This window comes from Buteo buteo, chromosome 10 (assembly GCF_964188355.1).
Source record: "Buteo buteo chromosome 10, bButBut1.hap1.1, whole genome shotgun sequence".
Taxonomy (NCBI): domain Eukaryota; kingdom Metazoa; phylum Chordata; class Aves; order Accipitriformes; family Accipitridae; genus Buteo; species Buteo buteo.
Window position 1 is genome coordinate 32,497,261 of NC_134180.1, and position 26,384 is coordinate 32,523,644.

General features: G+C 43.9%; 1 protein-coding gene across 3 annotated transcripts; it reads left to right on the forward strand.

Annotated features, from left to right (window-relative positions):
* The first annotated feature begins 1,280 nt into the window (after positions 1–1,280).
* Positions 1,281–23,614, forward strand: KDM4A (lysine demethylase 4A). Of its 3 annotated transcripts, XM_075039260.1 has the most exons (22): positions 1,281–1,340; positions 1,764–1,916; positions 2,135–2,310; positions 3,417–3,531; positions 4,391–4,584; positions 6,045–6,094; positions 6,618–6,721; positions 7,803–7,940; positions 8,855–9,105; positions 9,889–10,079; positions 11,362–11,723; positions 13,492–13,612; positions 14,230–14,408; positions 16,702–16,906; positions 17,162–17,238; positions 18,014–18,069; positions 18,716–18,824; positions 19,782–19,970; positions 20,664–20,834; positions 21,330–21,449; positions 22,089–22,181; positions 23,243–23,614. In XM_075039260.1, exons 2-22 carry the CDS (start codon positions 1,779–1,781, stop codon positions 23,381–23,383), a joined length of 3,180 nt encoding a protein of 1,059 aa, XP_074895361.1. In that variant the 5' UTR covers positions 1,281–1,340; positions 1,764–1,778; the 3' UTR covers positions 23,384–23,614. The 3 variants fall into 3 exon arrangements, with proteins under 3 accessions (XP_074895361.1, XP_074895362.1, XP_074895360.1); XM_075039259.1 differs by lacking the exon at positions 1,281–1,340 and having other exon boundaries at positions 1,438–1,916; XM_075039261.1 differs by lacking the exons at positions 1,281–1,340; positions 17,162–17,238; positions 18,014–18,069; ... (4 more) ...; positions 22,089–22,181; positions 23,243–23,614 and adding an exon at positions 17,004–17,131 and having other exon boundaries at positions 1,427–1,916.
* Positions 23,615–26,384: the final 2,770 nt, after the last annotated feature.

The window sequence follows — 26,384 nt, forward strand, 5'->3', positions numbered from 1 at the left end:
AAAACATACAGTGAAATTAAGGTTTAATTTAGGCACGAGGGATGGAGTGTTGTCTCTGAGGATGGCTACGAGCTCTTTTGGGTGGGTTGTGCTTACTTCCAAGGTTGCCTCTTGGCACTTAGACATTTATAAAGCATTTAGCACAACACGATCCAGTCCCAGCCAAGGGGAGGTCGGTATCCCTAGACAGGCTGTGTCAAGCATTCAGCCTTGTCCACACTTGAAAGCATTTGCTGCTAAAGCTATACTGTCAACTCCCAGTCCTCAGCACGATGACGCTGGATTATCGACAATGTCCGCTGGCCACGGGGGCACTTTTCCACATTTCTAGCTGACCGGTCTGCGCTGCCAACGCTCCCTTGTGCCGGCCGGGCCTGGCGCCGCTCCAGCCCCAGGTTGCCTTTGCTGCCAGCCGTTTGCATAGTATCCACCTCTACTTTGGCTCTGCTCACACACAGGAATTGCAGGAGTATAATTAGCTCGGTTAATACCTCCAATTGGCACATGCCTATCGTGTGTCACCATTCAGCGCCCCAAACCCACCAGCTCACTAGAGCACCCGCTCACACCCGATTAATACCCAGCGCTTCCCACCCCGCGCTAACCGCGCCTGCACGGCCGGGCTGCGCCGGCTCCGGGTGCCCCGCGGGCGGCGTGAAGGCCCCCGGGGCTCCCGGTGCCGCCGGCCCCGGGCCCAGCCGCCTTCGCCGGCCGCTCAGGGCGGGCCCCGGGACGCTGCACCGGGACGGCGCGCTGCAGCCTGCCGTGTCTGACAGCAAACGGCTGCTGGGCGGGCGGGCCAGGCTCCCGTCCCCGCTCGGCCGGTCCATCCCGGCCTCTCCGGCGACGGCTGGGCCGGGAGCCCCGCGGAGCCCGGGCCCGCCCCGGCCCGTTGTGAGGCCGTGCAGCCGCGCCGCCCTCGGGCCTGGGCTCTGCCCCCGCTGCCGGCGGGTGTCCCTGGGGACCCGGAGCCGGCGGGTGGGTGCGTGGGCCCGCCCGCCGTGACCTGCCGTAGGGGCCCCGGCCGCCCGGTCTCCCCCGGGAGCCTCGGGCAGGCCTGGGCCTCCCTAGCAACCGCCCCCTAGCGACTGCCGGCCCGGCCCTCGGCCCGTCCGCCTAGCAACCGCCCCGCTCCCGGCCTCCTGATTCGCTGGCCCGCCCCGGCCGGCCGTCGAATTCCTATTGGCTGCGTGGCGGGAGCGGGCAGCGATTGGCTGCGGCGGCGGAGGCGGGGCGGGCGGCGGAGGGGAAGGGGGCGGGCCGGGGCGGCAGGGCGGGGCTCGGGCGGTGGGGAACGGCCGCGGTGGCGTCGGTGGCCTGCCGGACTCATTGGGCGCGTGGTGCGGAGGGATACGGCGGCCGGGCGTTGGAGCGGAGGCGGCGGGGGGAGGGCGGAGGCGGCGAAGAAGAGGGACGCCCTGCTGACGCGAGCACGCCGGGCGGGGACTCGGAGCCCTCCGCGTCGGAACGGGCTCGCCCCGGCCGGGGGGTGGGGGGAGGGGCGTGGATCGGTGGCGTTCTCCGCCGTGAGGAGGCAGAGAGCCGTGGTGCTGACGGGCAGGCCCCCTCCGCCAATGGGGAGGCAGGGCTGGTGCGGACCCCGCGGCGATTGGCCGGCGGGCGGAGAGGGCGGGGCGTGCGCGGGCGACGGGGCCCGCCCGGAGCGGCGTGGGGGAGGGGTGCGCGGGCCGACCCGCCCCCCCCCCCGCCCGCTCGCCCGCCCGTATACACACCCACCGCCCCCCCCCGCCTCCTCCGTGCAGGGCCGGCCCGGCAACATGGCCTCGGAGCTGGAGAGCCTCAACCCCAGCGCGCGGATCATGACCTTCCGCCCCACCATGGAGCAGTTCCGGGACTTCAGCCGGTACATCGCCTACGTGGAGTCGCAGGGCGCCCACCGCGCCGGGCTGGCCAAGGTGCGACCCCCGCCTCCCTCACGGGCGCAGGCCGCGCCGCCCGGCCCCGGGCCTCGTCCGCCGAGCGGGGCCGGGCCGCCTCCGCCCTTTGTTTGCCCCGCAGCGCCGGGGGGGGCGGGCCCCGGCCCCGGCCCCCGCCGGGGGTGTTCGGCGCCGTTGGCCCAAGTTTGACGGTCTCCCGGGCGGCGGTTACGGCGGGTGCGTTTTGCTTCCTGCAGATAGTTCCTCCGAAGGAGTGGAAGCCGCGGCGGTGCTACGATGACATCGACGAGCTCGTCATCCCAGCGCCCATCCAGCAGGTGGTGACGGGGCAGTCCGGCCTCTTCACGCAGTACAACATCCAGAAGAAGGCCATGACGGTCCGCGAGTTCAGGAGAATCGCCAACAGCGACAAGTACGTCCGCGTCCCCGTGGGGATGGGCACCGCGGGCCTTCCCCCTGCCCCGGCTGCCCTGGCCTGGGCCCCCGGTGCCGGTGCCACCAGCGGCGTGACCGTAACGCCCTGAGTGGCGTGTGCTTGTGAAACCGGCCGTGCGGATGGGGGACCTCTGTGGCTTGTGTCACCTGGCAGGAGGATACGTAATGCCGGCAGAACTTTTCGTTTCCGCTGTGGGCTCCCGTCGGTCTCTCTGTCCGTCCCCAGGAGCTAGACCGTTGAAATACTTACTGAGTAGGGTAGCAGAGAAAGGAATGTTCTTGACGTGAAAAAGGAGACAGAGAAAAGATGGCTTTAAAAGGAGTTTGAGCAAAAGAGCCTTTGAAATAACTGTTTAGAAATAGCGTTGGAATTGCCAGCTGCAGTCGGGCCGCTGAAGCTTATTTTATCTTGCAAGAGCAGTACACATCAGTTATCTTAGGATTCTGTTTCCCTAATAGAACAATTCAATGAAAATTACTCATTTATGCTATATATGTGATTGTCTGGAACATACATATGTATACACACACACCCCTATTTAAACGGGTGTTAGAGTGTAAATTTGATCCCCCGGTGCTGCACAAAGAGCCCAGTATATAGTTATCAGGGAATCGACATCAAGAGCTGGTATTTTGTTGGTAAACTGAGCATGCTTGACCAGTTTACTAGCAGGTGAGTCTGGATGTTACCTTTACAGTGGCAGAAAACTTTGGGTTTGGTGTGGGGTTTGTTTTTTTCCCAAGTTGTTCTTTGTATCATTTCTGGTTTTGACTACATCCTTCCTTGCTAAGCACCAACAAATAGAAAGTGAAATTGTTCTGACCCGAGAGAAGCTCACAAAGCAAAAATGAAAGTAAACTGAGAAATGGGCGAGGTAATTTTCTTCCTGATCCTTTGTTCCCAAGTCTCACAGGAACAGAGCTGTGGCTGCTGTCACTGCTGTTCTGGGAGTTAGGGGTCTGGCTGGTAACATGTATTAGCTGTTTTTATTGTAGCTTTTGATTCTTTCAGTGGTGGAAGATGTTGGTTTAGAATCGTCAAGTATCAAACTGCAGTCTTTAGTATCTTTGTTGTTTTTTCAGGTACTGCACACCCCGCTACACGGACTTTGAAGACCTTGAACGAAAGTACTGGAAGAACCTTACATTCAATGCCCCTATCTACGGCGCTGATGTTAATGGCACGCTTTATGACAAGGTGAGAAAACTGGTTTGGTTTTCAAGTAACAATTGTCCCTGTATACTGCATTCCATAAATACTAATGTAGCATTTGACTCTTAACTTGCAGAAAGAGTTAATGGTAGTCTTAGCAGAGTTCCAGCTTCTGGAGTAGACAGGAACACAGTAAACCACATGTTTATAACATACTCTCCATTTATCCCAGGTAGCTAAAGAACGCTAGTAGAGGTAATGTTCTAAGGGACCTCTGTTAGTGTAAGTTCAGTGTAATACAGTTTAGTTCAAGAAAGCAAACACTGCTGTTGTGTAAGTGTTGCTTTTGTACTGCTTTGTCCTGAAAGACATATGGGAGTTGGAAGTGTTGATCAGTGAATACACGCTGTGTTGGTATCCTCTACTGGATGCATTTTTGTGGGACAGCTCTGTAGCCATTATGTGTTAGGATGATAAACATTAGAAAAGGGTATGCATTCTACTTGGTAGTCTCCTAAATTATGATGGTTTATTCTTTTAAAAGATGTTTGGAATGAAAAGTGTTTCTGTTCAAGAGGGTTCAGACATCAGCTCGAGCTCACACAATTGTTCTCTGCTCTGTAAAGTCTATAGCTTCATGATTATTTCTCCTTCCTAATCATTAAGTTGGCTGATAACTTTTTTTTTCCCTCCATAAATGTGGCTAGTAAACAATCAGTATATAAGCTAACACCATGCGAAACTTTTGTTTTAGGTGAACTAGCTAATGGTTTGAGCTGTGCCAGTAGATGATTTGTCTTGATGTGCTGTGTCACAAGCATCTGCTAGCTTTTGCAACTGTCGCCTTAGTTGTGTGGTTGAGTTCTTCATAATGCTTGTTTAACGTGAGGCCTGTGTTTTGCAGCATGTAGATGCGTGGAATATTGGCAGATTGAACACGATCCTGGATATTGTGGAGAATGAAAGCGGCATAACCATTGAAGGAGTGAATACTCCTTACCTATATTTTGGCATGTGGAAAACTTCCTTTGCTTGGCATACCGAGGACATGGATCTCTACAGTATTAATTACTTGCATTTTGGGGAACCCAAGTCATGGTAAGATTTTTCTAGGGAAGCTTCTAGGTGCAGAAAAACAATACCATGAAGCGTTGGAGTCAAAGTTGTGAAGTTATGAGAGTTGACTAAAGGAATTACAATCCCTCTGATCTTGCACTGCAGTTGTATCTGATGGCAAGAACACTAGAAACCTGTAAGGAACTGCAAAGCAGTGTGTGTCCTCAGTAGCATTTGTTTGGTTACCTTCTAGAAAGTCCATTTGCTGTCCTGATGTAAAGAGTTCTTCAGAATTATAATATAAGGTGGACACTCTCTGCTGCGATAGGGCCAGAATTTGGAAAACTTGCTTATGATTTCCTGAGGCTCTAAAATGACCATACAGAGGTAATATGCCTGTTGTCACGCAGGCACTAGGGGAACAGGCAATTTTTAACAGACTTTGAAATGTAGCTATTTATCGTAGATCTAAAAGCAGGATAGTGGATCTTGCTGAGCGGTTCATCTGAGCTTTCATGATTGTTTTTAGGGGAGGCTCCCGAATTTTTCTGGAGCATGGGTTGAATTTTAACAGTGAATCATTCCCTTCTGTTCACAAATTTCTCAAACAACTTCAACAATTGTTTCCATGGCACTTTTGTTGGAAACTAGTATTTTTGGCTGCCTTCTAATACAACTTTGAAGTAAAAAATAATAGCTAGCATGATGTGACCAATGAACAACCCCATGCAGTGGCAATAGCGTAGGAACACAAAACAATAGTTTAGTCAGATAAACCCTTTGTCCATTGCTGCTTTTACAGTAGTACGTGGAAGAAGTTAACTTTGCTGATACCTTAGTCTGATTTATTTAACAAGGAACTCGCATCAAGAATATAGCACTCTATTCCAGAGCGGAAGCAAGCTAAGTAGGTGGTTTTATTTACTGCAGTCAAACCAACTAGGAGTTTGTGGAGTCCATAAAAAGGTGTGTACAGAAAGAGAGAGATGTAGCCCTAAAGAGCACGCCACAAGTTGCGCTCATTTTAAGGATATGGCATTGTGTCTGACTTAGTCCCATCTTGGTCTGAGCAGCTGAGAGAGATGATTCCATTTTCTCTCTTGCTCTGTGTTCCTCCTTGCACTGAGCATACTAGTGATTGCACAGCTGTGAGCGGAGATGGGTCAGGAAGTGCTCTTCCCTTTCTTCTTGTAATTCATGTTTTGCTGTGCAGATCTAATTAAATACATCAGACTTCTTACTCCCTTGACAGCTAAAGCAAAAGTCAGTAGAGGAGATGGTCAGCTTTTGGCTCTTGATTTTTCTTGGGATAGAGAGGTAAAAGTCCATGATAAAGATTTTTAGCTTTATATCATTGAGCTTTGAAAGAGACAGTGTAGAGATGGAGGATTTTTTTTTTTTTTTTTTTAAGTAATTCATGCCTTGACATCCATTTATGATTTGCAGTCAAACCTTTTTTGTCATGTCACTTGAACTTAACAGACTTGTTCTTATGACTGCAGGTACTCTATCCCTCCAGAGCATGGGAAGCGACTGGAAAGACTTGCAAAAGGTAATCGGGCAATTCAAGTCCTGCCTTTTGCGGAAGGTGGGATGGACAGCCACAATGGTTTTCAGCTCTTTTAGAGTACAACGCACCTGTAACATCTATAAGAGCGCAGGCTGGCACGACTGAACTTTTAGAATATAGGTTACATTACTTCTGAGTGTTTGTTGTAGTATACACACAAAAGAAATGTCACATTACAAATAATGCAGTTGTGGTCTGTCTCACCTTTTAATGAGAAAATCCTTAACTATTGAATATTAGAACTGGAAGGTTATAGCCAAGGGAAGATCCTTCTATGTGTGGTCTTCCTTATGCTCTTTCAAACTGGCATCTGTTAAAGATAAATCTCCAGGAGTTATCCTTTTTCTTCAGAATGCCAGCTAACACACTTCAAATAAGGTAGTCCATACTTGTAGGCTTAGGGAAAAGTACCGTTTAGACAGTAACTTTTCCTAAAAATTACTGAAAAAATTAACTTAGTTCACAGCAGAATGGTAACATCTCTCCTTGCCTTTATTTTAAACAGGTTTCTTTCCAGGAAGTGCCCAAAGCTGTGAGGCGTTTCTCCGTCACAAGATGACCCTCATCTCTCCATCAATTCTGAAGAAATACGGCATCCCATTTGATAAGGTGTAGAAAATTAATCACGGTTATACCAGCTCAGTCAAGAGGTTCACGCAGCCCTGTCTCATCTCTAACACCAGCCAACAGCAGATGCTTAGAGAGGAAAATAAGAACAGGGCAGTGGGTATAAGGCAATCCTTTCCCACTATACCTCTGTTTTTCCAGCAGTTGGGGCCTGAAAGAGTTTGAGACAGAAAAGTCTGTCAGGGACTATTAAAAACAAAGACTCTGTCTTCTGTGATTTTTTGATTTTTTTTTTTTTTTTTTTTAACTTAAAACTGTACACAACATCCTGTGTTAGATTAACTTCACTGCTTAGCTGTGTATTCAGTGAAGAGAGATTGTTCTTTTTTTGTTTCGGACTTGTCCCCTGCTAATTTTGTTTGCTGTGATCTTCTTTCTCAATAGGAAATATGGCTTGTTCCCTATTAATTTTTTTTCATTACATTAGTAACATTATAGACTTCCTTACTTTCTCAGATGATAACCTGCCATCCCAGCTCCCCACACATACACATTGAAGATCTAGTCTTTGAGTCCTTATTCAGAAGTACTGTCACATCTATGTGGGCAGCTGAAGGGTTTTGTTGTCATGAACCTTTGTTAGACAGTGGGGAAATGTTGAAGAGCAGCAGTGGAAGGCTGACTGAGAGTTGTACTTGAATATGAACAGCAAAAGAAAATAGCAGTAAATTTCCAGGCTGTGTGTGGATAGAAATTTTACTTGGCCTTAGATACTGCTCAGCCAAACCTGTAGCTGACAGAGATAAGTACCTTTATAACTTTCACATAGCTTGTCACAGAGTATTTCATATGCATAACCATCTTCTGTGCTATTACGACCAGTTGTGTTGTGTTTTAGTAAAAAACTGTTGAGTGTTGCTTTCCAGTAAACAGATACTTAACGTAGGTAGGAGAATAATGAACTTAAGTATCAAGTCTATCCATTGCAGCACGTAACTCCAACCACCATCTGTGGGTGGGGGTTTCGGATACACTGCATGAGGGCTACAGGAGCTCCTTTTATTCAGACCCACCAAGTAGACTCTTAAGTTGTGAACAATGCGGTGTCTCAATTATCTTCTAGGTGACACAGGAGGCTGGAGAGTTCATGATAACCTTTCCTTATAGCTATCATGCTGGCTTTAATCATGGCTTTAACTGCGCTGAATCTACCAACTTTGCTACTCTTCGGTGGATCGAGTATGGGAAGCAGTCTGTACTGGTAAGTGGTCTGTTGCCATCCTGTTGCGTACAAATAACCTAATGCTCTGCTGCTCATTAAGCCCCCACTGTTTGTTCTAAGGGAGTGAATTCAGTGCTTTGTCCATTTACGATGCGATGTCTGCTTTCTGATACGGTAACCATGTCCAGTCAGCCTCCTGCTTCATGTCCTTGTTTGAGCTGTGGATAGCATATAACAGGTTTTTAGCTTTGTGTAGATCAAGTGAGGCTTCAAAGAAAAGCAGAGTACTGGTTGTCTTTCCAAAGATGAAAGGGTGTGCTTGGTGGTCAGGATTCGTCAGTATTTTGTCTGATATTTTAACCATTATTTATTGACTGTTTAGCCTGCAAGTATGACTTTGGTAACTTAAGTCACTTATCAAAATAAGTATCTTGGCTGAACCTTTAGACTGGATAGTGTTACATCGCTGTAGAAGTGCCTTACAAACACAGGTTATGTTTGCAGAAGTTATATTGAAGTGAATGCTTTGAAGCACTAGTTGTAACCATGCCTGGATGAGGGGAACCTCTACTGCTCTGGGTCAGCCCAGAGTTTGTATGGCTCCAACTTCCTCGTTATAGTCTCTGGTTTTGCTGGCTGGTTTTCTATAAGCTCATTTTAAAACAGTCAGCTTCTACCAGCAACTCTTTAAATAGGCTGGTGAGCTTTCTTTCTTAGTTATCATGATAGCATCTGGTTTCCTGTTTTGTCATTTTTGCTGGCTTTTCAGCCCAGTTTTTAGTAACTTAATATATGGCCTTTTGATTTCCTAGGAAAGAGTCTTGAGAGTTCTGAGGCTCAATTAACTGGTTTTTTTTTCCTTCAGTTAACCTCCTCAAAGCAAAGTGATATAGGAATGCAGAGTAGAATTGTTGAGTATGTGGCCTTACTTGGAATATTTTCTGTGACTTCAGTGCTCTTGTCGAAAGGATATGGTGAAGATCTCCATGGATGTGTTTGTGAGGAAGTACCAGCCAGATCGTTACAAGCTTTGGAAAGCCGGGAAGGACGTGACTGTCATTGACCATGCTCTTCCAACCCCAGAGGCAGCAGAGTTCCTTAAAGGGGATCTCATGCAAAAAGTCAAGAATGGGAAACAGTGTGCTGAGGAGATGGAAACAGGAGAGACGTGCAAAGAGGAAGTGGATGGGGATGAGACAAAAAGGTAGTGCTTTATTTAGTCCTCTGTTTTTCTGTTGGATTATTAGAAATTGGACCCAGCTGCAATTGAAAGTTTGCCATTCTGGTAGAACAACAGCAGTCAGAGTTAGCAACAATCTGTTTTCTTGGGAATACATTTTACTCTTAATTTTTTTTTTACTGTTTGAGTCCACATTGATGATGGTCTGTGATAGACAGGAAATGCACCAGCTTGGAAGGTAGTTCTTTGTCTTTGGACAGACATCCAAAGCCTGGATTGGAAGTGTACACTGGGAGGCCAGAAGAAAAAGGGGGTGTATTGGAGTCATGGGACAGTACTTGCTAGCAAATTGCAATACCATCAGTGCTGCAAGCTGCAACATCGGTGTGCAGTTCCTGGTTGCTGAAGGTGGGCAGGCTAAACATCTTACATTTTGCAGTTAAATCTTTTTCAGCCAGTGTCAGCTACGGTTCCTAAAGCTGTCTTTGGTGGTGTTTTTTTGTTGTTGTTGTTTTGCATTGGGTTGAGTTTTGTTTGGATTCTTTTTGTTTAAGGTAAAGAATGCCTGGCTAGAACATAGCTGCTTAATACATGATTAACAGATGCTGAGGAGTCATCCCAAAGGATTACTGACTCTGCTTCTGTAAAGGCAAAGAAAACACTTCAGAATAATTCGGAAACTATTTGGCTTGCCAGATGCTGTCTCATAAAACACTAATCTAAACCAGGCTCTGTTTTGTGCATTCAGACAGAAATTCAATGTGCTTGCGTGTTTGGTAACCTGACATATGGATTTGTCTTCTGCAGCATCCCCAAGCATCGCATAGGAACAAAAAGGCACAGGGTCTGCCTGGAAGTGCCTCAGGAGGTGAGTGAGAGCGAGGCCTTCCCCAAGGAGGAGCTGAGTTCTGCGCAGTATGAAGTGGACATGGCAGAGTCTCGTGAGAGACCTACGAGTGAACTTGTGCAGCAAGGTGAACAAAGGCTCAAGCATCCAGGTAACTGTGTCAAGCTTTATCCTGGTGTGGAGGAACAGGGTAGTATTTTTCAGGGAGAGAAGCTGCTAGAGCTTAATCTTTCATCTTTCATCTCTTTCATCTAATGCTGGTTGGTAGGATGTTGTTGTGTCTAAAAAAGCAGACACTAGTTTGTCAGAGCCATGGCAAGCACTTTCGTGAGACTTGAGATATTACCATTTGATTTTTCAAGACCAAAGAGTGCATCTGAACAATTTTACACTGTGCCCCTTAGTTAAATTTGTCTGACACTTCTGCCGCTGGTTTGAATAAATGAAATAACCACAGCTTGAATTGTTAGCCCTTGTAGCCTATCTGTGGATAACTCCCCAGTGACAATTATGTAAAACAAAGCTGGAGGAGAGCAAAGGTGTAGGCAGCCATCCTGTAGCTGCTTCAATGACTGACTGACGAGATAGGTCGCGGTGATGTTGCCCTTCAGCTGAATTAAAGGGAACAGGAAGTATTGCATGAGACTTGCTTAAGAAATTGGTGTTTCTAGCTTTTGATTTTTGCCCTTTTTATTTTGCCTGCCTGCATACAGAAATCCATTGGATGCCTCAGTAGTCTTAAGGTCCTCTGTATCCCTGTTGTGTAATGTGACCTGTTTCTAGAAATTGCTTAGTAAAACATATGCACACTTCCTGGTAGTGTGGGTCTGGTATGCTGTATAGATGTTTTATTTGTAATTTTGTAATAAGTAGGCTGGAGGAAAATTAATGTGGCTTGTAATGGGTCAGTTATCCTTGCTCTTAAGGGAGGAGCAAGTGGCCTTTGGAACAACATAGGAACAGGGCAAACATCTGTGATGCCTCCCTCTAGTATTCTGTTTTCCAGCCCTTTGCAGCTTGTATTTAATAATCTTCTATTGGTTTGGAGGTTTTATTTTTCTTCTGTTAAGTCTCCCATGAACCCTTGTAACCTCTTACCCACAGCATCATGTGGCCAGGAGTTTGGCTGTTTAGCTACACTGTATAAAGGACCATCTCTCTTTGTTTGTTTTGAACTCACTGCCCACTGGTTTTGTTTGATATACCATAGTTCTTGTGCTGGAAGAGGCCATGAGCAGATGCTTTTATTCTCTCTTTCTAAGCCACCCATGGTTTTATAGGTGTTTGAATTGATTATCTACTCTTTACATGACTTAGTGTCACCTTTTTGTGTGTAGCAGTTTGCTTTACTGTTTGGCTTTGTGCAAATGGTTGCACAAATGTTGTCTCCACTGCCCAGACTTCAGAAGAAGTCAGTATATCCTTTCTTCTAGATCGTGTGGACTCAGCCAAATTTGAAGAACTGAAAACGGTGAAGCTTGAGGAGGAAGAAGAGGAAGAACAAGAAGCAGCTGCATTGGATCTCTCCATTTCACATGCTTCAAATTCCACTTCAGTGTTGCCACCTTCAAAGCAGAGTGCAACGTCCAGTGTTCGGTCCAGTTCGCCTGCGTATTCTGGTTCTTCAGACTCTGAATCGACTGATCTGTTGGCAAAACGAACTCTTCCTGGGCCAGCTGGGGTGCTTACAGTCCATAGCTATGCTAAAGGGGATGCCAGCGGATCTGACAATGAACAGACTTCAGGAAAGCAAGCCAGTGCCACCGCCAGTGTGAATGAGCAAGAACTGGCAGAGGTATGAATGGCAAGAGTACTGAAAGCTTAAGGGCTGTATTACAAAACTTCCTATCTGTGCAGATTACGTTTTCATTCCATTGGTGTTTGCATAACAGGTTGCTTAGTTGTTAATGTGTTTTTTAATGCCTATGGGGTTTGCTAAACAAGAATTAAGATGAAAGTCTTATACTCTTACCTCTTCTAGAAAACGAGGAGATCTCTTATTTTAAGAACTTCTTTGAATTATTTAAGTGCTTTAAGGTGAAGGGTAGCTTGGTGGTTTTGACATGGTAGTGTTAACAGGCTGATTCAGGTCCTTTTATAGTGAGAGACACCTATTTGTACCTAAAATGAATCTAGTTCAATCCAGCCTTTATTATGAGCACATTAATACGTTTGAGGGTTTTTTAAATATAAAATTGCATACATATTATATATGTGTGTGTCCCTTTTAAAAAAAGAAATGATATAACAAAAATTATTGGTTTGGAAAATGTAAATCTGAGTGTTTAAGAACTGCCAATTAATGTTTTATTAGACAACCCAAGAGAAGGCTGTAATAGTTAAAATCTTGCCTGGTGGTGTCTTTCCAAATTATTTTGTTTCCCTCTTTAAATCTGTGTTTAGAGAGTGGGAGGCAGGTAATGATTGTGTCTTTGAAATTCAGGAATTACAGAAACAGAACAGCAAATGGGCAAATCTGTTGATACTTAAGCTGAAACTGAGAAAGAGTTCTCATGGATAATTAAACTAAAGAAATTATGTTGCTGATACCGATGTCTCCATTGCACACTCCATGTAGGGAAAAGGTGAAATTTTGAATGGGTGTAGATAGTTTTCTCCAGTGTGGTGTATTTTGAAACAAATTTTCCATCAGATGGCAACTGGGAATGCTAATTTCCATTTGAATAAAAGCATTTCTGTTTCTTGGAAGTCTTGTATCCAACTCTGTGTAGGAGATGAGAGATAACGATTGTTATGCTCTTGTCTGGCTTCTTTTATGAAAAGGAAGTGATCTAAAAAAAACGCAAGATGCATTTAATCTAAGGTTTGCTTGTGCTCTTAAAGGAATAATGGATTTATAAAAGAAAAGGAGGGGGGGGCAGTTCTTATTTAGTGAGAGGCTTCCTGGGCTGTTAAAATCATTGTCTTGCTTGTCAGGTTGGTAGTAATTTTGTCAGTGTGTCACTTATTTTTCCATAAGGCTAAGGGGAAGAGGAATTAACTATTGTTGTAGTCTCCTTCTTTCAGTCCGTCTGGAAAGACATCAATGTAAGTAATAAGCAGAGAAGGTGAAAGTTTTTCCTTCATTTAAAATAAGCCTGTTAGTTCCAGATGCCAATGAACTCTGTAATTTGTTTTTCATTTTACTATTTTTTATTTTTAAATTTGGAATTTTAATTTCACACACAAACTGAGGATTTTTCCAGAAAGAGTGACTCTTCTAAGTTGAACCATTCAAATTGTCTTTTTTTGTTTCTGTCTTTTACATGATTCTTATATAAACAGACTTGCATGAAAAGCTATGTTGGGACCTGTGAAAAGTCTCTATTCTAATGGCTCAATAGAGTTAGTACAGCTCTATCTGGTTTTCCCTAGCAAAACTGCTGCACCAGTTCTTTCAGAAACTTAGCTAGTTTAGAGCTGAAGTTAGTTTGATAGAAATAAAGTTATGGAAGCATGTGTGCATTTTGTGGAGGATTCTTTAAGTTCAAAATAAATTCCTTTAAAAATAATGTCAAAAGGACACATGCTAATTGACTGCTGAATTGCTTCTCCTCTTCCAGGTAGCAAAAGAGTACATAAGATCAATGAAGGAGAGTAAGAAGTCCAAGGGTCGTCGCCAGCCATTGAGCAAGCTGCCACGCCATCACCCGCTCTTGGTTAAAGACTGCATTAGTGATGACGGTAAGCAAGCCTTGTGCTCTTTGGGAAACTGTAGAGAGGGTCTTAGCTTCTGTGGACAGTATAGGGTATTCCATTAAGTAACTGGCAATGAACAGGAGTCAACAAGTGACACCTCTGCATCCTAGACAAGGTGGTTATCTCATTTTTCTGTGCTTGCATCATTAAACTTTTCTCTCAAGTGGTATCTTCTTTCTTTCTTGTTCCATTCTTTGGAAAGTCACAACTCTGAAAAGAAAATTAAACTGGTACCAGAGACTGTTGCTTAATAGCATCTGCCTTGGAGCATTCTAGTAATTGATGTAAATATTCATGATTTAAAAAAAAACAAACAAAAAAACCACCACCAGATTCTTTGACTGACAGCCTTAGTCTTGATGTAATTTGGAGCTGATACTGTTCTCACCCAATAAGCCTATCTTGTGTTTGCATGGTTGCTTGATAAGTAGAAGGCTCTTAAAAAGGAGACCGAGTTACTGGCTCCCATCACTCTTCTGTCAGTTTGATGTCTGGCAGTCTTTCATCTTCATTCGTAACTTCTTGCCTTATTTAATTTCATTTGCAAGAAGGTTATCTATAAAAGGACATATAATCACTGAGTTAATGACCTCTTATTGCAGAGGCATCAGAGCAGCTAACTCCTGAAGAAGAGGCTGAAGAGACAGAAGCATGGGCCAAGCCACTTAGCCAGCTGTGGCAGAATCGGCCACCAAATTTTGAGGCCGAAAAAGAATACAATCGGACCATGGCTCAGCAGTCTCCTTACTGTGCTGTTTGTATGCTCTTCCAGACATATCAGGTATGTAGACCAAGTCTGTTAATACTGTCATAGAGATAACCAAATAGGTTGCTGCTGTGATGCGTAGTTTTAAAAATGTCGTTTTGCATATTGCCAGTTAGCAAAAGCTGTATCAGTGTTGCAGTCTTCCCAAGGAATTGTTCCAGGAGAGCACAATTGGGTGAACCTCACCACACCTGTGAGGGACTGGTTGTGGGTTCCCAGGGACTCGCTCAGCTGTTCAGTAGAAGTTTTTGTGTTCTGTGTTTTTTTTCTCAAACCACAAAATGGAGCGTGAATGTTGCTGGAGCTGACTATAAAATCCCATTTCTCTTTTCTGCACTGACACCTTTACTTCTGCAATTCTTTGAAAAACACTTTACGTCCACTCATAGCACATGGTCTTTGGGGAGCTGGCAAGGAAGAAAACCCTTTACTTAAAAGGATATAGGGTTGTGTTTGTGGATGGCATAGATAGAAAGCTATCTTTTCTTGGAGTATATCCATATTGACAGTAGCTATGGCATGTGAAAATTCTCTTTAACAAAGTGCAGCTGTAGCAACGCATAGCTTGAGATGGGTTGCAGAACCCCTTTGTCATGTTGACTAAATGCTTAGGCAGGAGTCCCACACTAAATTTTTTGCTGTGCCAAAGCTATGTAATTTTGAGGTAGCTTGGAACGGTTTTCTTGATTGTGTGCTCAACCTGCAACTTAGAGGTAGTTTGTTCCTTCCCATGTACTGAGCATATTTGATTCATTTGAGATCACTGTATGATTATGGTGGCACTAGGAATGTGTTCACCACAGTTTTGTAAATAAAGACCTCAAATTTTTGTTGAGGGTTTCTATTGCATATAGTTTCAAAATTCCATGAAAACCGTAGACCATAGTTTTTGTTCAATCTTGCTATTTCTGTCTGAGAGTAGATTCTTGTTAAGACTGGAAATTCTACACAGAAGCTGCATAGTACGTTGGGATTTTACTAGTGCTGACAGTGTATAAAGTTAACAATTTGAGGACAGTTTAAGTTCTGTTGGCTTCTTTTTTGAGTTCTAAATGCTGTTAAGCAGAAAACCGTAGCTTCAGGTTTTCAACTGTCTGTCTACGCCAAGCGGTGAAGCAGAAAGTCTTCCAAGATTTGAGCTGTGGTTAGGGTCTTTGTTCCAACTTCAGAAAGTCTATAGGAAGTCTGGGAACTCACTTCAGTTACCCATTCAGTTAAAAACTGGCATGAAATGCCAGACAAATAGTCACTCTTCCTTTGTGAAGAAGAAAAGTGTCTAGCTGCTTGGAAAAAAAAAAAGTCATATTTTCTTCAACTTTGTTATAGCTTTCCCTCAGTCATTTAGTCTTTTGCTTGACGTGCAATGTTCAGTGTAAATCAGTAAGTTTTACAGAATCTGAATAAACAAGACTTGTTGAAAACATGTCAGTTTCCTTCCAACTATGACGCTTACCTGGACTTTTTTTTTTCCTCCTCCTTGATGCACTGTAGGAGGGACAGTGCAGCTTTATTCTGCTACTGCAATTTCTTCTAATAATATTTTTAGAAGATGAGGCAAACTACTTTTATGGTGGCCTGTGAAGTGCAAAAGATGGTTTGAAACATTTCTTCAAAGAGAACGATTAATTTCTATTTAGCTGTTAGGAATGGTAACTTGAATGGAAGCACATCTCTGTAAACTTTACATCTAATTGCAGTTTGGTTTGACATTGGTTTAGATGAATAAATTACAAAAGATTAGCTGGAAGTCTCCTGAGCTTTAACTGGGAAACTGCATTTTTAGTCTGCTTATTTCCCACGACAAATTAATATCAAAGGCTGTTAGACTTGCTCAGAACTACACTAGGAAAAAATAACGGGGATTGCAGTAGGTATCTGTTTGTGTGATCATAATCCTCCCATATTGAGGTAAGATAAATGTACAATGCTGGATAGCAGTGTTATGATCCTCTGTATTAGAGGGTGGCAGGAATGCAGCAGAGGTATTGCCCATAGAACATGAGGTGGGCTTGGTGATTCCCTCTCTTCTGTCAGAACAGATGCAGTTTGATGTGTATCTTGTTGCTCATTAGAGGGATGCAGTTCAGACCTTACGTTTTGCCATTTGGGTAGAAAATAATTTCATTCTGAAGCTGCAGTAGCTGAGGATTTTATAAACTAACTACATTTTCACCTAACCTAACTCTTTAGTCTTTCAGTACCATCATTCTTTCTTTAAACTGGATTTATGTATGGAATAATGGGTGAGTAAAGATGATGTGAGACTGTTTTACTTGTAAAACTTAAATTCCCTGCCCATCTTTTATAGGCAGAGTGTGGAGGCAACAGTCAAAACTCTGGAGTAGCTCCAGCTACTGTGGATGGGAAGATCCGAACCAAACCCCTGATTCCTGAAATGTGCTTTACTACAACTGGCTGCAGCACTGACGTCAATCTTTCAACGCCCTACTTAGAGGAAGATGGAACCAGCGTACTCATTACCTGCAAGAACTGCCGTGTCTGTGTTCATGCAAGTGAGTGCGTCTAGACTTAAGCCTAAACTCTAGTGTTCTCTGTAGTAAGTCTATACATCATAGCAAGCCTCTACCCATCTGTTTAATGTGCAAACAGATCAAGTTCAGCCCTCACCTGATGGTACTGGCCGTTGAAATATGGAGTTGACTGCATAATCCTGAGGCTCGTTGATTTAACTTCCTGCTTTACTTCTGGGCCCTAGGGGCATGGGTCTGAGTTTAGGTAAGCTCTTAAGTGAGATGTGTCTGTTCCAGGTTGTTATGGTGTATCCCCTGACAAGGCCACTGAAGACTGGATGTGCTCCAGGTGTACAGAAAATGCCTTAGAAGAGGTAAAGTTTTTCATAAGATTCTCGCAGATGGAATCTGGTACATTTGGGAACTTGGCTACAAAGTTAATTTCCATAGTGACTTGTTGTTGTTTTGGGGTTTTTTGTTTGTTTTTTTTTTTTATTCTCTCCTGTGAAGAGAAGGCAATTTAGAGAATGTTTAGGAGCCAGTCTCTTGTATTTTGGTGGTTTTTAAGCCATAGTGATTAATCCTTTTAACTAGTGCAAAGCTGCTGAGCTTGCTTGAGCCATAGGGAAGATATTCTGCATGAATGTGGGAAATAGCTCCATTGTCTGTCTTAATTTATGGTAGCTACTGTTTCTAAAACAGAAAGTAACTTCTGTTTATAACTAGGGAGGTGTGCACCTGTGAAGGCAGCAAGAAGAATGGGATTCCCTCAAAAAACTATGTAGACTTTAGGTCAGCAGAATGGGTCAACCTTTCGAATTGTATTTGCTCCTATTTGTTCCAGATCCTTTTACACATCCTCAAATAATATGGGGTATTGCGGTTGTAAAAGGAACCCATAACAAACAAGTTGAACAAGTCTTCAGTGGTAGATCTGCTTGCCTTCAACAGAGTTTGAGTCTATATTTGTTGCCCTAAGGGGTAGCAGCTTTTGAGAGCTAAAGGGCTAATCTGTACAAGGTAGTTGGCTCTCTTCTGACCATGAAACCATTTTCTTCCTCTGGACATGCATTTTGAGGAGGAAGTTCTGAAGCAAGTGTACCACTTTGGATTTCACTCTTCCAGCTAATGCTTTCTTCCTTGTGCCAGGACTGCTGTTTGTGTTCATTACGAGGAGGAGCACTGCAGAGAGCCAATGATGACAAGTGAGTGTTCCAGATTTTTTGACCTTAAGGGAGAAGCTCAATTCCTAAGTAGCTGAGGGTAACCTAGTAAAGCCAATGTCTCCATTTGGTGTAACAGAGTGACCAACAACACCTTTCACACTTTCTGTTAGTGGGGGGGCTATGGTAAAGTGTGTTCACATTGTGTTGACATGCAGCAATCATCATCTCTTCAGGTAATGCCTCACTCTCATTCTGTTGACAGCAGCTGTTAATTGCTTTGCATTTCATAGTGCAGAGGTATAATGTGCAGAGGCATAATGTACCACATAAAAATAAGTTTCCTGATGAGGTAACATCTCTCAGTACCTTCTGACAGAGGATTATCAGGCAGGCTTTTATAATGCAGGTATGCAACCAGCAGAAGCCACACTAAATTGCTCTCCTGTTAAGCCTACTTAATCTACTACTTCTAGTAGTAGATGGGAAGTATGAAGCAGTCTTGGGTTTGCCCCATATGTCCCCTGTTACTTGCGGCAGGAAGGAAGATTACACTGCTAGTTCTCAGAGGCTATTTATTATGATTTACATGGCAAAATTCAACAGAACTGTGTTTACTTAAACTCCAAATCATCCCCTCTCAGCCTAATGTGTATTAATTTGGTTTTCCCCTCTTCTGTCCTGACAGGTGGGTTCATGTGATGTGTGCTGTAGCTGTACTGGAGGCAAAATTTGTGAACATTGCAGAGCGGAGTCCTGTAGATGTTGGCAAAATCCCCCTGCAACGTTTCAGACTGGTAAGGATCACCTGTGCTTCACTGGTAGGGTTTCAAAGTATCTCTTCAGTCCATTCAGCATCTGGGAGACTTTGCTTATCCCTTCAAACCCAAGTCATCTCTCCAGACTGAAAAATTTAATCTGCTCTGTTCTTTGTATGGGAAATGGCAATTGTCCCTGTTGCCATTTTTTTGAACCATTCCCTGCTCTAGTGTTTATTCAGATGAGGAGCCAGCAAGGGGGGCGCAGTTTTCAGTATGTGGCAAATTACATTTATACAGTGGTGTAATGGGGATATTTGTTTGTTTGTTGTTTTTCTAATCCCTAGTATTTAACTTGCTTTATTGACTGCTGTTGAGCAATGAGATGCTTCAGTTTATGCGAGGCATTTGTATAATGGGGGAATGTCTTCAGCAAGAAAGCAAGTGTACTTAATTCTTCTAACAGCTCAGTGTTGAGGGGGAAATTATTTTAACTGCTTTGTATATGCTAATGCATTACAGATAACATTTTTTCCTACAAAAGCCCATCAGGCCTGACCCAAGTGTAACTGAGTGGCTGGTAGTAGTGACAGAATTTTAACTGTTACTTCTGTGGTCTTTGCCCATTATTCTAATCTTGTTGCTTGTCTTTGTGTGACTTAATAGCCAAGTGCTGAAAGGCCTTGTTCACTGTGGAGCATTGTAGGCTGATTTAATCCAAAATCTCCCATTGCTAGCATCCTTGGGTCACATGCTTTGTGCATGTTGAGCTGGTAGATATTTAATGTACATTTTTTGTCTATGGGGTTACTTTAAATTTATGAATTATTGCCTTGTCATAAACTAGAACTGGTAGCCTTTTGCTTCTTTTTGTTCAGAAAGTAGCAGTGCTCTCACAGAAAGTAAATGGGACAGTATCAGACTCTTAGACCAGCTAGCCCTTTGTGTGGGGTAAAAGCTAGTGCCAACCGATAACTTCTAGTTTCCTGTCCACAGAAATGCATCTTCTGCAAGAAACGAAGAAAGAGAATTGCAGGTTGCTGTGTACAGTGCTCACATGGTCGGTGTCCCACATCCTTTCATGTCAGCTGTGCCCAAGCAGCAGGAGTCATGATGCAGCCTGATGACTGGCCATTTGTTGTCTTCATTACCTGCTTCAGGCATAAGATTCCATCTCAGGCAGAGGTGAGTAGGTGTGTGATTCCCAGGATTTGAACTGCAGTGTCTTGGAGGGACTCAGAAGTTTTAGATTGTGTGATTCTTTTAAAACTTCATTGAAGGCTTGGCTCTCGCACAGTGTTCAGTATAATCTAACAGTGTTGGTCTTGGATTCTGATCCCGGCCTTGCTGCTGCTCTGAGTGATCTTAATCGGGTCCTTTATTGTATTTTGGTTTGCAGCCCAGAAGGACTGAGAGCATTACATCCCTCCTGTGGCTGCTGTAATGAGGAGTAATAGTGGGGTTTCTGCTGTGATACTTAATATGCAGGAGTTAGTGCTGGGACTCCAGCGGGCTGCGTGAGTGGTCATAGAATTTCATGTTTAAGTGATTGATTAGTTTATGAAGTTCCTATGTAGCCCTTTTAGCCATCAAAACCACAACAATCTATTAGAGAATATTTATTGTAAAGGCCTTGCATTGCTCTGGAGAATCAGAGCTTAATTTACTGAGTAAATTAAGGACAGCAGCATCTAACAGATCAGACTTTAAGCATTTGAAATTCCAGAGACAGAACTCTTCTAAAAATGCTGCTGATGGTGTCTTGCGTAGAGTTACTCAGCTGAACTAAAAGCTTCCTTGTCTGCCAGCACTGGAACTATGGTCCCCAACACATTCTTTATTGAGTCGTTGTGTAAAAAGTGATTTTCCTTTTCTCAGCGAGCTAAGGCTGCACTCCAGGATCTGTCACCTGGACAGATAGTCATCAGCAAGCACAAGAATGGTCGCTTCTATCAATGTGAAGTGGTCAGCCTTGCAAAGGAGACTTTCTACGAGGTCAACTTTGATGATGGTTCCTTCAGTGATAACCTGTATCCAGAGGACATTGTGGTATGTTATGCAGTGGGAATCTGGCTCCGGTAGAGGGCATATGATGCAAGTTCATTCTTGCTGCTGCAGAGCAAACGCACCAGGGGATTTGGTAATTGTTCCAACCCTAGGTTGTGTTGTGGCTGACGTGCTGCAAGATGGCCTTAGGGGTGTTACATGAGAGTGACTTAACTGAGGGCACACAGGAACAGGTGTAACAAGGAGTGCAGCTAATCTTTGGCTGCTTAGCAGTGGTAGGTCTGAAGGAAAACTTGCTGATACTTGCATACCATTCCTGCATGAAGTACTTTGAAGTTGGGCCCACTACTGGGATTTAAATACAGATGACATAGGTGGATGTCTCTCAGCCTAGTTCTCCATTTCTAAAATGGAGTAATTGTTGGGGTGATGTGCAATGTGACTGGGATAGACTCCCCGGTGGTTTGCTGAATCTTCACGTAAGGAAGCTTCTTACCCTTGTCCTTGTCTCTCCCACCTTCCTCCTTTATCCTGTAGAGTCGAGACTGTCTTCAGTTAGGTCCCCCTGCTGAAGGGGAAGTTGTGCAGGTGAGATGGACAGATGGACAAGTTTATGGAGCCAAGTTTGTCGCATCACATGCCATCCAGATGTACCAGGTACAGAATTGTTGTCTGAAAATTGATCATTCATAACAAGCTCATCATGTTAATAGCGCTGTTCTTAACGTGCACGTTGCTATAGGGCAGTCATGCTTAAACACTTTAGGGGAAGTTACTCAGTCTTGTCAGCAATGCCAGATGCTGGTAACAGTTGCTGGAGTTAAGTGCAAAGTGGTTGCTTGCAGCTCTACTTATATCTGGCTACCTACCTGAAAGTGTCAGCTTCTGAAAAATTGCTGATCTGCAGTTCTTTAGCAGACTCTGTCCCTGTAGCTTAAACTACTTAAAATGTTTGATATTTGCTTTTCTCTGTTTTGTGAGAGTGCATCATGCCTTGCACACTTCCAAAGGGATGAATGTTAAGGCCATGTTAAAGTGACCAGCCAGACTGTCTTGTCAGGTGTTACAAGAATATCCCAAAACTTGCTGGGCTTCTTTTACTGTCATGGGCTTAGTGAGGTTTTGGTTAAAGTCTGTTGCAGTGTGCATACCCGCATATGTATCTTATAAAATTCAAGTGGTAGAAGATTATTTCCTGAGAGGCCTCTGTGGGGAGGAGAAGGCAAGTTCTGGGTAGCTGTGGGAGGGTTCTAACTTCTGAGACTTCTGGCAGAACAACTTCTGTTTTTCTTCTAGGTGGAATTTGAAGATGGGTCACAGCTGATGGTGAAAAGGGATGATGTGTATACTCTTGAAGAGGAGCTTCCTAAGAGAGTGAAGTCAAGGCTGGTAGGTAAACAGGGTGCAAACTTCTACTAAAGAAACTCATTTAACTTAATTTGTCCTTGAACAACAAGCTGAGTGCATGGCAGCAAAAGATTACAGTCTGATGCTCTCCTCAATCTTTGTGAAGCTTGGTAGTTGATCAGGCTACAAAAGCAAAGTTCTGTCTCGCACTGGAGAGGCCTTAATTCTCATTCTGCAGAGACAGGAGTTTATAGCATAGAGTCACTGTTTGGGACAGCACGTTAATACCTTTTCATGCTTGTATTCGTTAAGTTTCATTGTCTATTCCCAGTGCAAAGAATGGCCAAGTTCCTTCACTTACCTTTTGCTCTGAAAGGCTCGTAGTAGGGTGGCATCAAAAGAGCTGGCCATTTTTTAAAATTGTAAAATAATTCAAGTGGGAAAGGACCTCTGCAGTTAGCTGCTCCACACACCTGTACAGGGGTAACTTTGAGGTCAGACAGGGTTGCTCAGGGCTCTCTGCAGTCAAGTTTTGATTATCTCCAAGGATGGAGATTGCACAGTCCATTTGGGTCCCTGTTCTGTTGCTTTATGCTTCTCATTATAAAAAACAGAACTACAGACTGCGTGCTATGATATCTTGCTTTACAGAGTGATCATGCACACCCTAATGCAGAACTTGTTGGCAGGCACATAGGATGTTAGAGGTTTCAGAAAGAATGTATGGTAGCTGAATCCTGACCAGGTGTTTAAACATGCCTGCTCCATAAGGCACAAAATGTACTAGACTGCTTGAAAGTTGGAACACATGAGTGTGTTTATTCCTTTAAGAAAGTGATTGTGAACTTAAATCAGCTACTCAGTTAAATTTGAAACCTGTGATTTTTTTTTTTTTTAGATCTCTGATTACAGTTCACTTAAACTTATCCCCAGACTTTTAAGTCCAGTTTCTTAAATATTTTTCTTCTTGTGTTTGGTCAGTTTTTGAAGGCAGCTGGATGTTCCTAAACGTCCTGACTTGGTTCTTTCTTACATGCAGTAGGAGAGTGTGGAGGCAAGGATTTGATCTGTGTTCTAGTGACTAATTCTGTTTTTTCTCTTAGTCAATAGCTTCAGATATGCGCTTCACAGAGATCTTCGCAGAGAAGGAGGTCAGACAGGAGAGGAAGAGACAAAGAGTGATCAATTCACGCTACCGTGAAGATTACATTGAACCTGCATTGTACCGGGCCATCATGGAGTAAGCGCTGCCTGTGGCAGAGGAAGAAGATGCCCATCTCCCCCAAGGATTTAAATGCTCCAGTACAACAGGCCATATTTGGATGCTTTGAATCCAGGGTTTTTTTGTTTTGTTTTTTAAGGAAGCTAAAAAGCTGATGCTCTGCAGTAGCTGAAAGGCAGCTGTTGGATAGTGAAACAGATCCCATTTGCTGAAGCTGATGCCTGCAGACTCCTGGTCTGAAGTTGGGTCCTTATTGAATAAGCCAGCTTGGGGGTGTTGCTTTCATCTCGTCGAGCAGTCTTGCTTTTTTTATTAGAGACAATTTTGACAGGTGGCAAACTCTTCTGAGAGTTGTAGCCAGGAATCTTGGCAGCTGCAGAATAGTACAGTCTATTGTTTTAATTGAATAATGTTCCTGATTTTGGGAGTCTCCCTGGTGACCACACCTGGGCTTGAGCAGGCAGTATTACTGGTGCTTGAAATTGAACCTCTTTTTATATTTATATCCATCTTTTTTTGTCACAAGCAGCTTCAGTCTCTTGTTTCTCAGCACCTTCTTTCTGAGGGTTGAGCTATAGGCTGTTCAGGTCCAAGCAGACAGGAGGTGCTTGTGTGAACAGGTGAAATGTGAAATTGAATCCTATAAGACAAATTATTTAACCCTCCGTTTAATATTTTTGTTCTGATACTTGTTTTGACTGACTTAATCATAAGTTTAACTGTAATAGTATGTGCCTCAGAAGCAATGAATCTTTGTCTGGAGCCCTGCGCAGTGCAGCCTTCTAACAAGAATAGGGTTTCAGCTCCCAATAGACATTTAGCTCCCAAAGAGTTTCTTTTGAATTTCTCCCCACCCCCTCTAAGGCAATAATAACCAAAGGGACAGAGTCCTAACTCTCCCTTCTTGAAATCCAAGCATCACAGTATTGGGGATGACAGGGCAGCAGTATCTGAAGCAGTGCAGTATCTCTTCTGTGGCAGCACTGTCTGTCGTGTGGCTGCAGGCTTTTACTTACAACAGCTATTATTGGTTCTGAGACAGATAGACAGATAAAGCATGCACTGAACTGTATGTATTACTGAAAGGCTGTGCAATGCTCTTCTGAAGCAGGAGTGCTGCTGTGTTGCTGTCTGGCAAAGGTTACCGCAGCATTTTTATAGAGTATTAGTAGGGCACATCTCAGTTGTGTTGGAGAGAACTTGCTACCCCAGCAATAGGGAGCTGAGTTAAGCTGGGTAGTAGGTGCGCCCGGAAGATGTGCCAACTTGCTCCTAGTAATTTAAGCATTAGCGCACCACAGTAGGAGCCATGTAAATACATGTTCCTTTCCCATTCTGTAGGAAAGGGACTTTAGGCTGTGGAGCAGATTGGCCACCTTCTTTTTGCATGGAATGATGGGGTGACTTTTTGTGCTGGAGAAAACTATGGTTATGTGTTCTCCAGAAACAGTTCAAGAGGAGAATTTTCTAGTGAAACAGACCTAATGCATCCCTGCTTCTATAGGGACTTGGCAATGTGTCTGCAAAGCCTGGATTTGTAACTTTTTTCCTTTTGTTACATAGCAACGCTATAAACCAAACTCTTCTGAAACCCCGGTGCATCGATTTGTGATTAGCAATAAAATGTAGTATGGTGTAGTGATACAACTCTTGATCAGAAAAGAAATAAACTACAACTTTTATAAAGAAAATCTTACTTATCCCTACATTTTTATAGGGTCAGGAGGCTGATATGAGTAGCGAAGATTTGCACAACCGCTGTTTTGCGTAGAGGTGTTCTGTCCCATTTTTGTGGTGGAATACCTCGTTCATCAGTATTGGAAGGCTTAAACAGATTCTGAAAGGAGACAGTGGCTTTCCTTTGTGGGTTTTTTTTTGTCTTTTTCCCATGTCCAAAACTCCTGGTCTCAGGGTATTAAATTGCTTTCTGATGAATGGGATAGTTGGCTTGATAAAACTAGGGTCCGTTAAGACCAGAGTCTAGTAGCTGCAGTTACTCTGGTCTGGGGAATGGGAACGAAATTGCACTTTGATGTCTTAGCTTGTACGTAAACCTCTCTGAAGTGACATGCCATGAGCAAACGTGGAGAAGAGCTGGCAGGGCCTTAACAATCTTGCCTCTGTTCTGTCAGCGTATCTTAAGATTTGGTATTAACTTCTTGTAGGCTGAACACTACCTGTGTATTACTGAAAAACATACTCATTGTATCATCTGCCATTCTCCCTCCAGAGAAAAGGTGCCTGTGTTCAGGCTTTCTTTCCAAACTGCCATATAACTTAAATGCACCTTTTAGGTGCCATGTGCTACCTGTGCTGCAAACACCTGGCTTGACAGCTTCATTCTAAATGATGACCTAGTACAAAACAGCTGGATTTGTTTGGAGTGCTGTTGTTCAACTGCAGCAAGTTTTGCCACCCACCTCTAGCAGTACTGAGTGACTTTCAAGAGCTCCTATGCCCAGTATTTGTTCTGGAAGAGGAGCTTTGTTATGCCACATTTTCTGCAGGCTCCAGATTTGCTCTTGTCAGTTGGCTGCACTGTGTTGGAAACCGCTGCCATCCTGCACTCTGAGACAAAGGGTCTTCCCAATTTTCCCATCAGTTCTTGTGCTGCATCGTTCAAATGTGAGCATACTTTACCTACTGCAGTGACTGAACTGCATTTTGGCTTCTCTCCGTGAACTTAAAAATGGTGACCCTAATGTTTGACGGGCCTATATTAATTGACTTTGCAAAAACAATTGGGTTTATGGCTTGAAGTATAACAGGTAGCAATAAAAGCTCTTTACAGAGCAGCTGTCTCAAAGGTACATATGCTTTCCGTTACCTATACTTTGATCTTGACTGATAATAATTTTCTCCAGTGGTTTGTTTTTGGAAGTGTATTTATCCCTGTTATAGCATCATTCCAATAAGGGCAAGGTGCTGCCAGAGTATCAGCTAGGCAGGTGCTTCTTCAATGTGTTCAGTAGGAAATCACTCTCAATATGCCCCATGGGAGCTCTGATGGCCCTTCGTTAGGT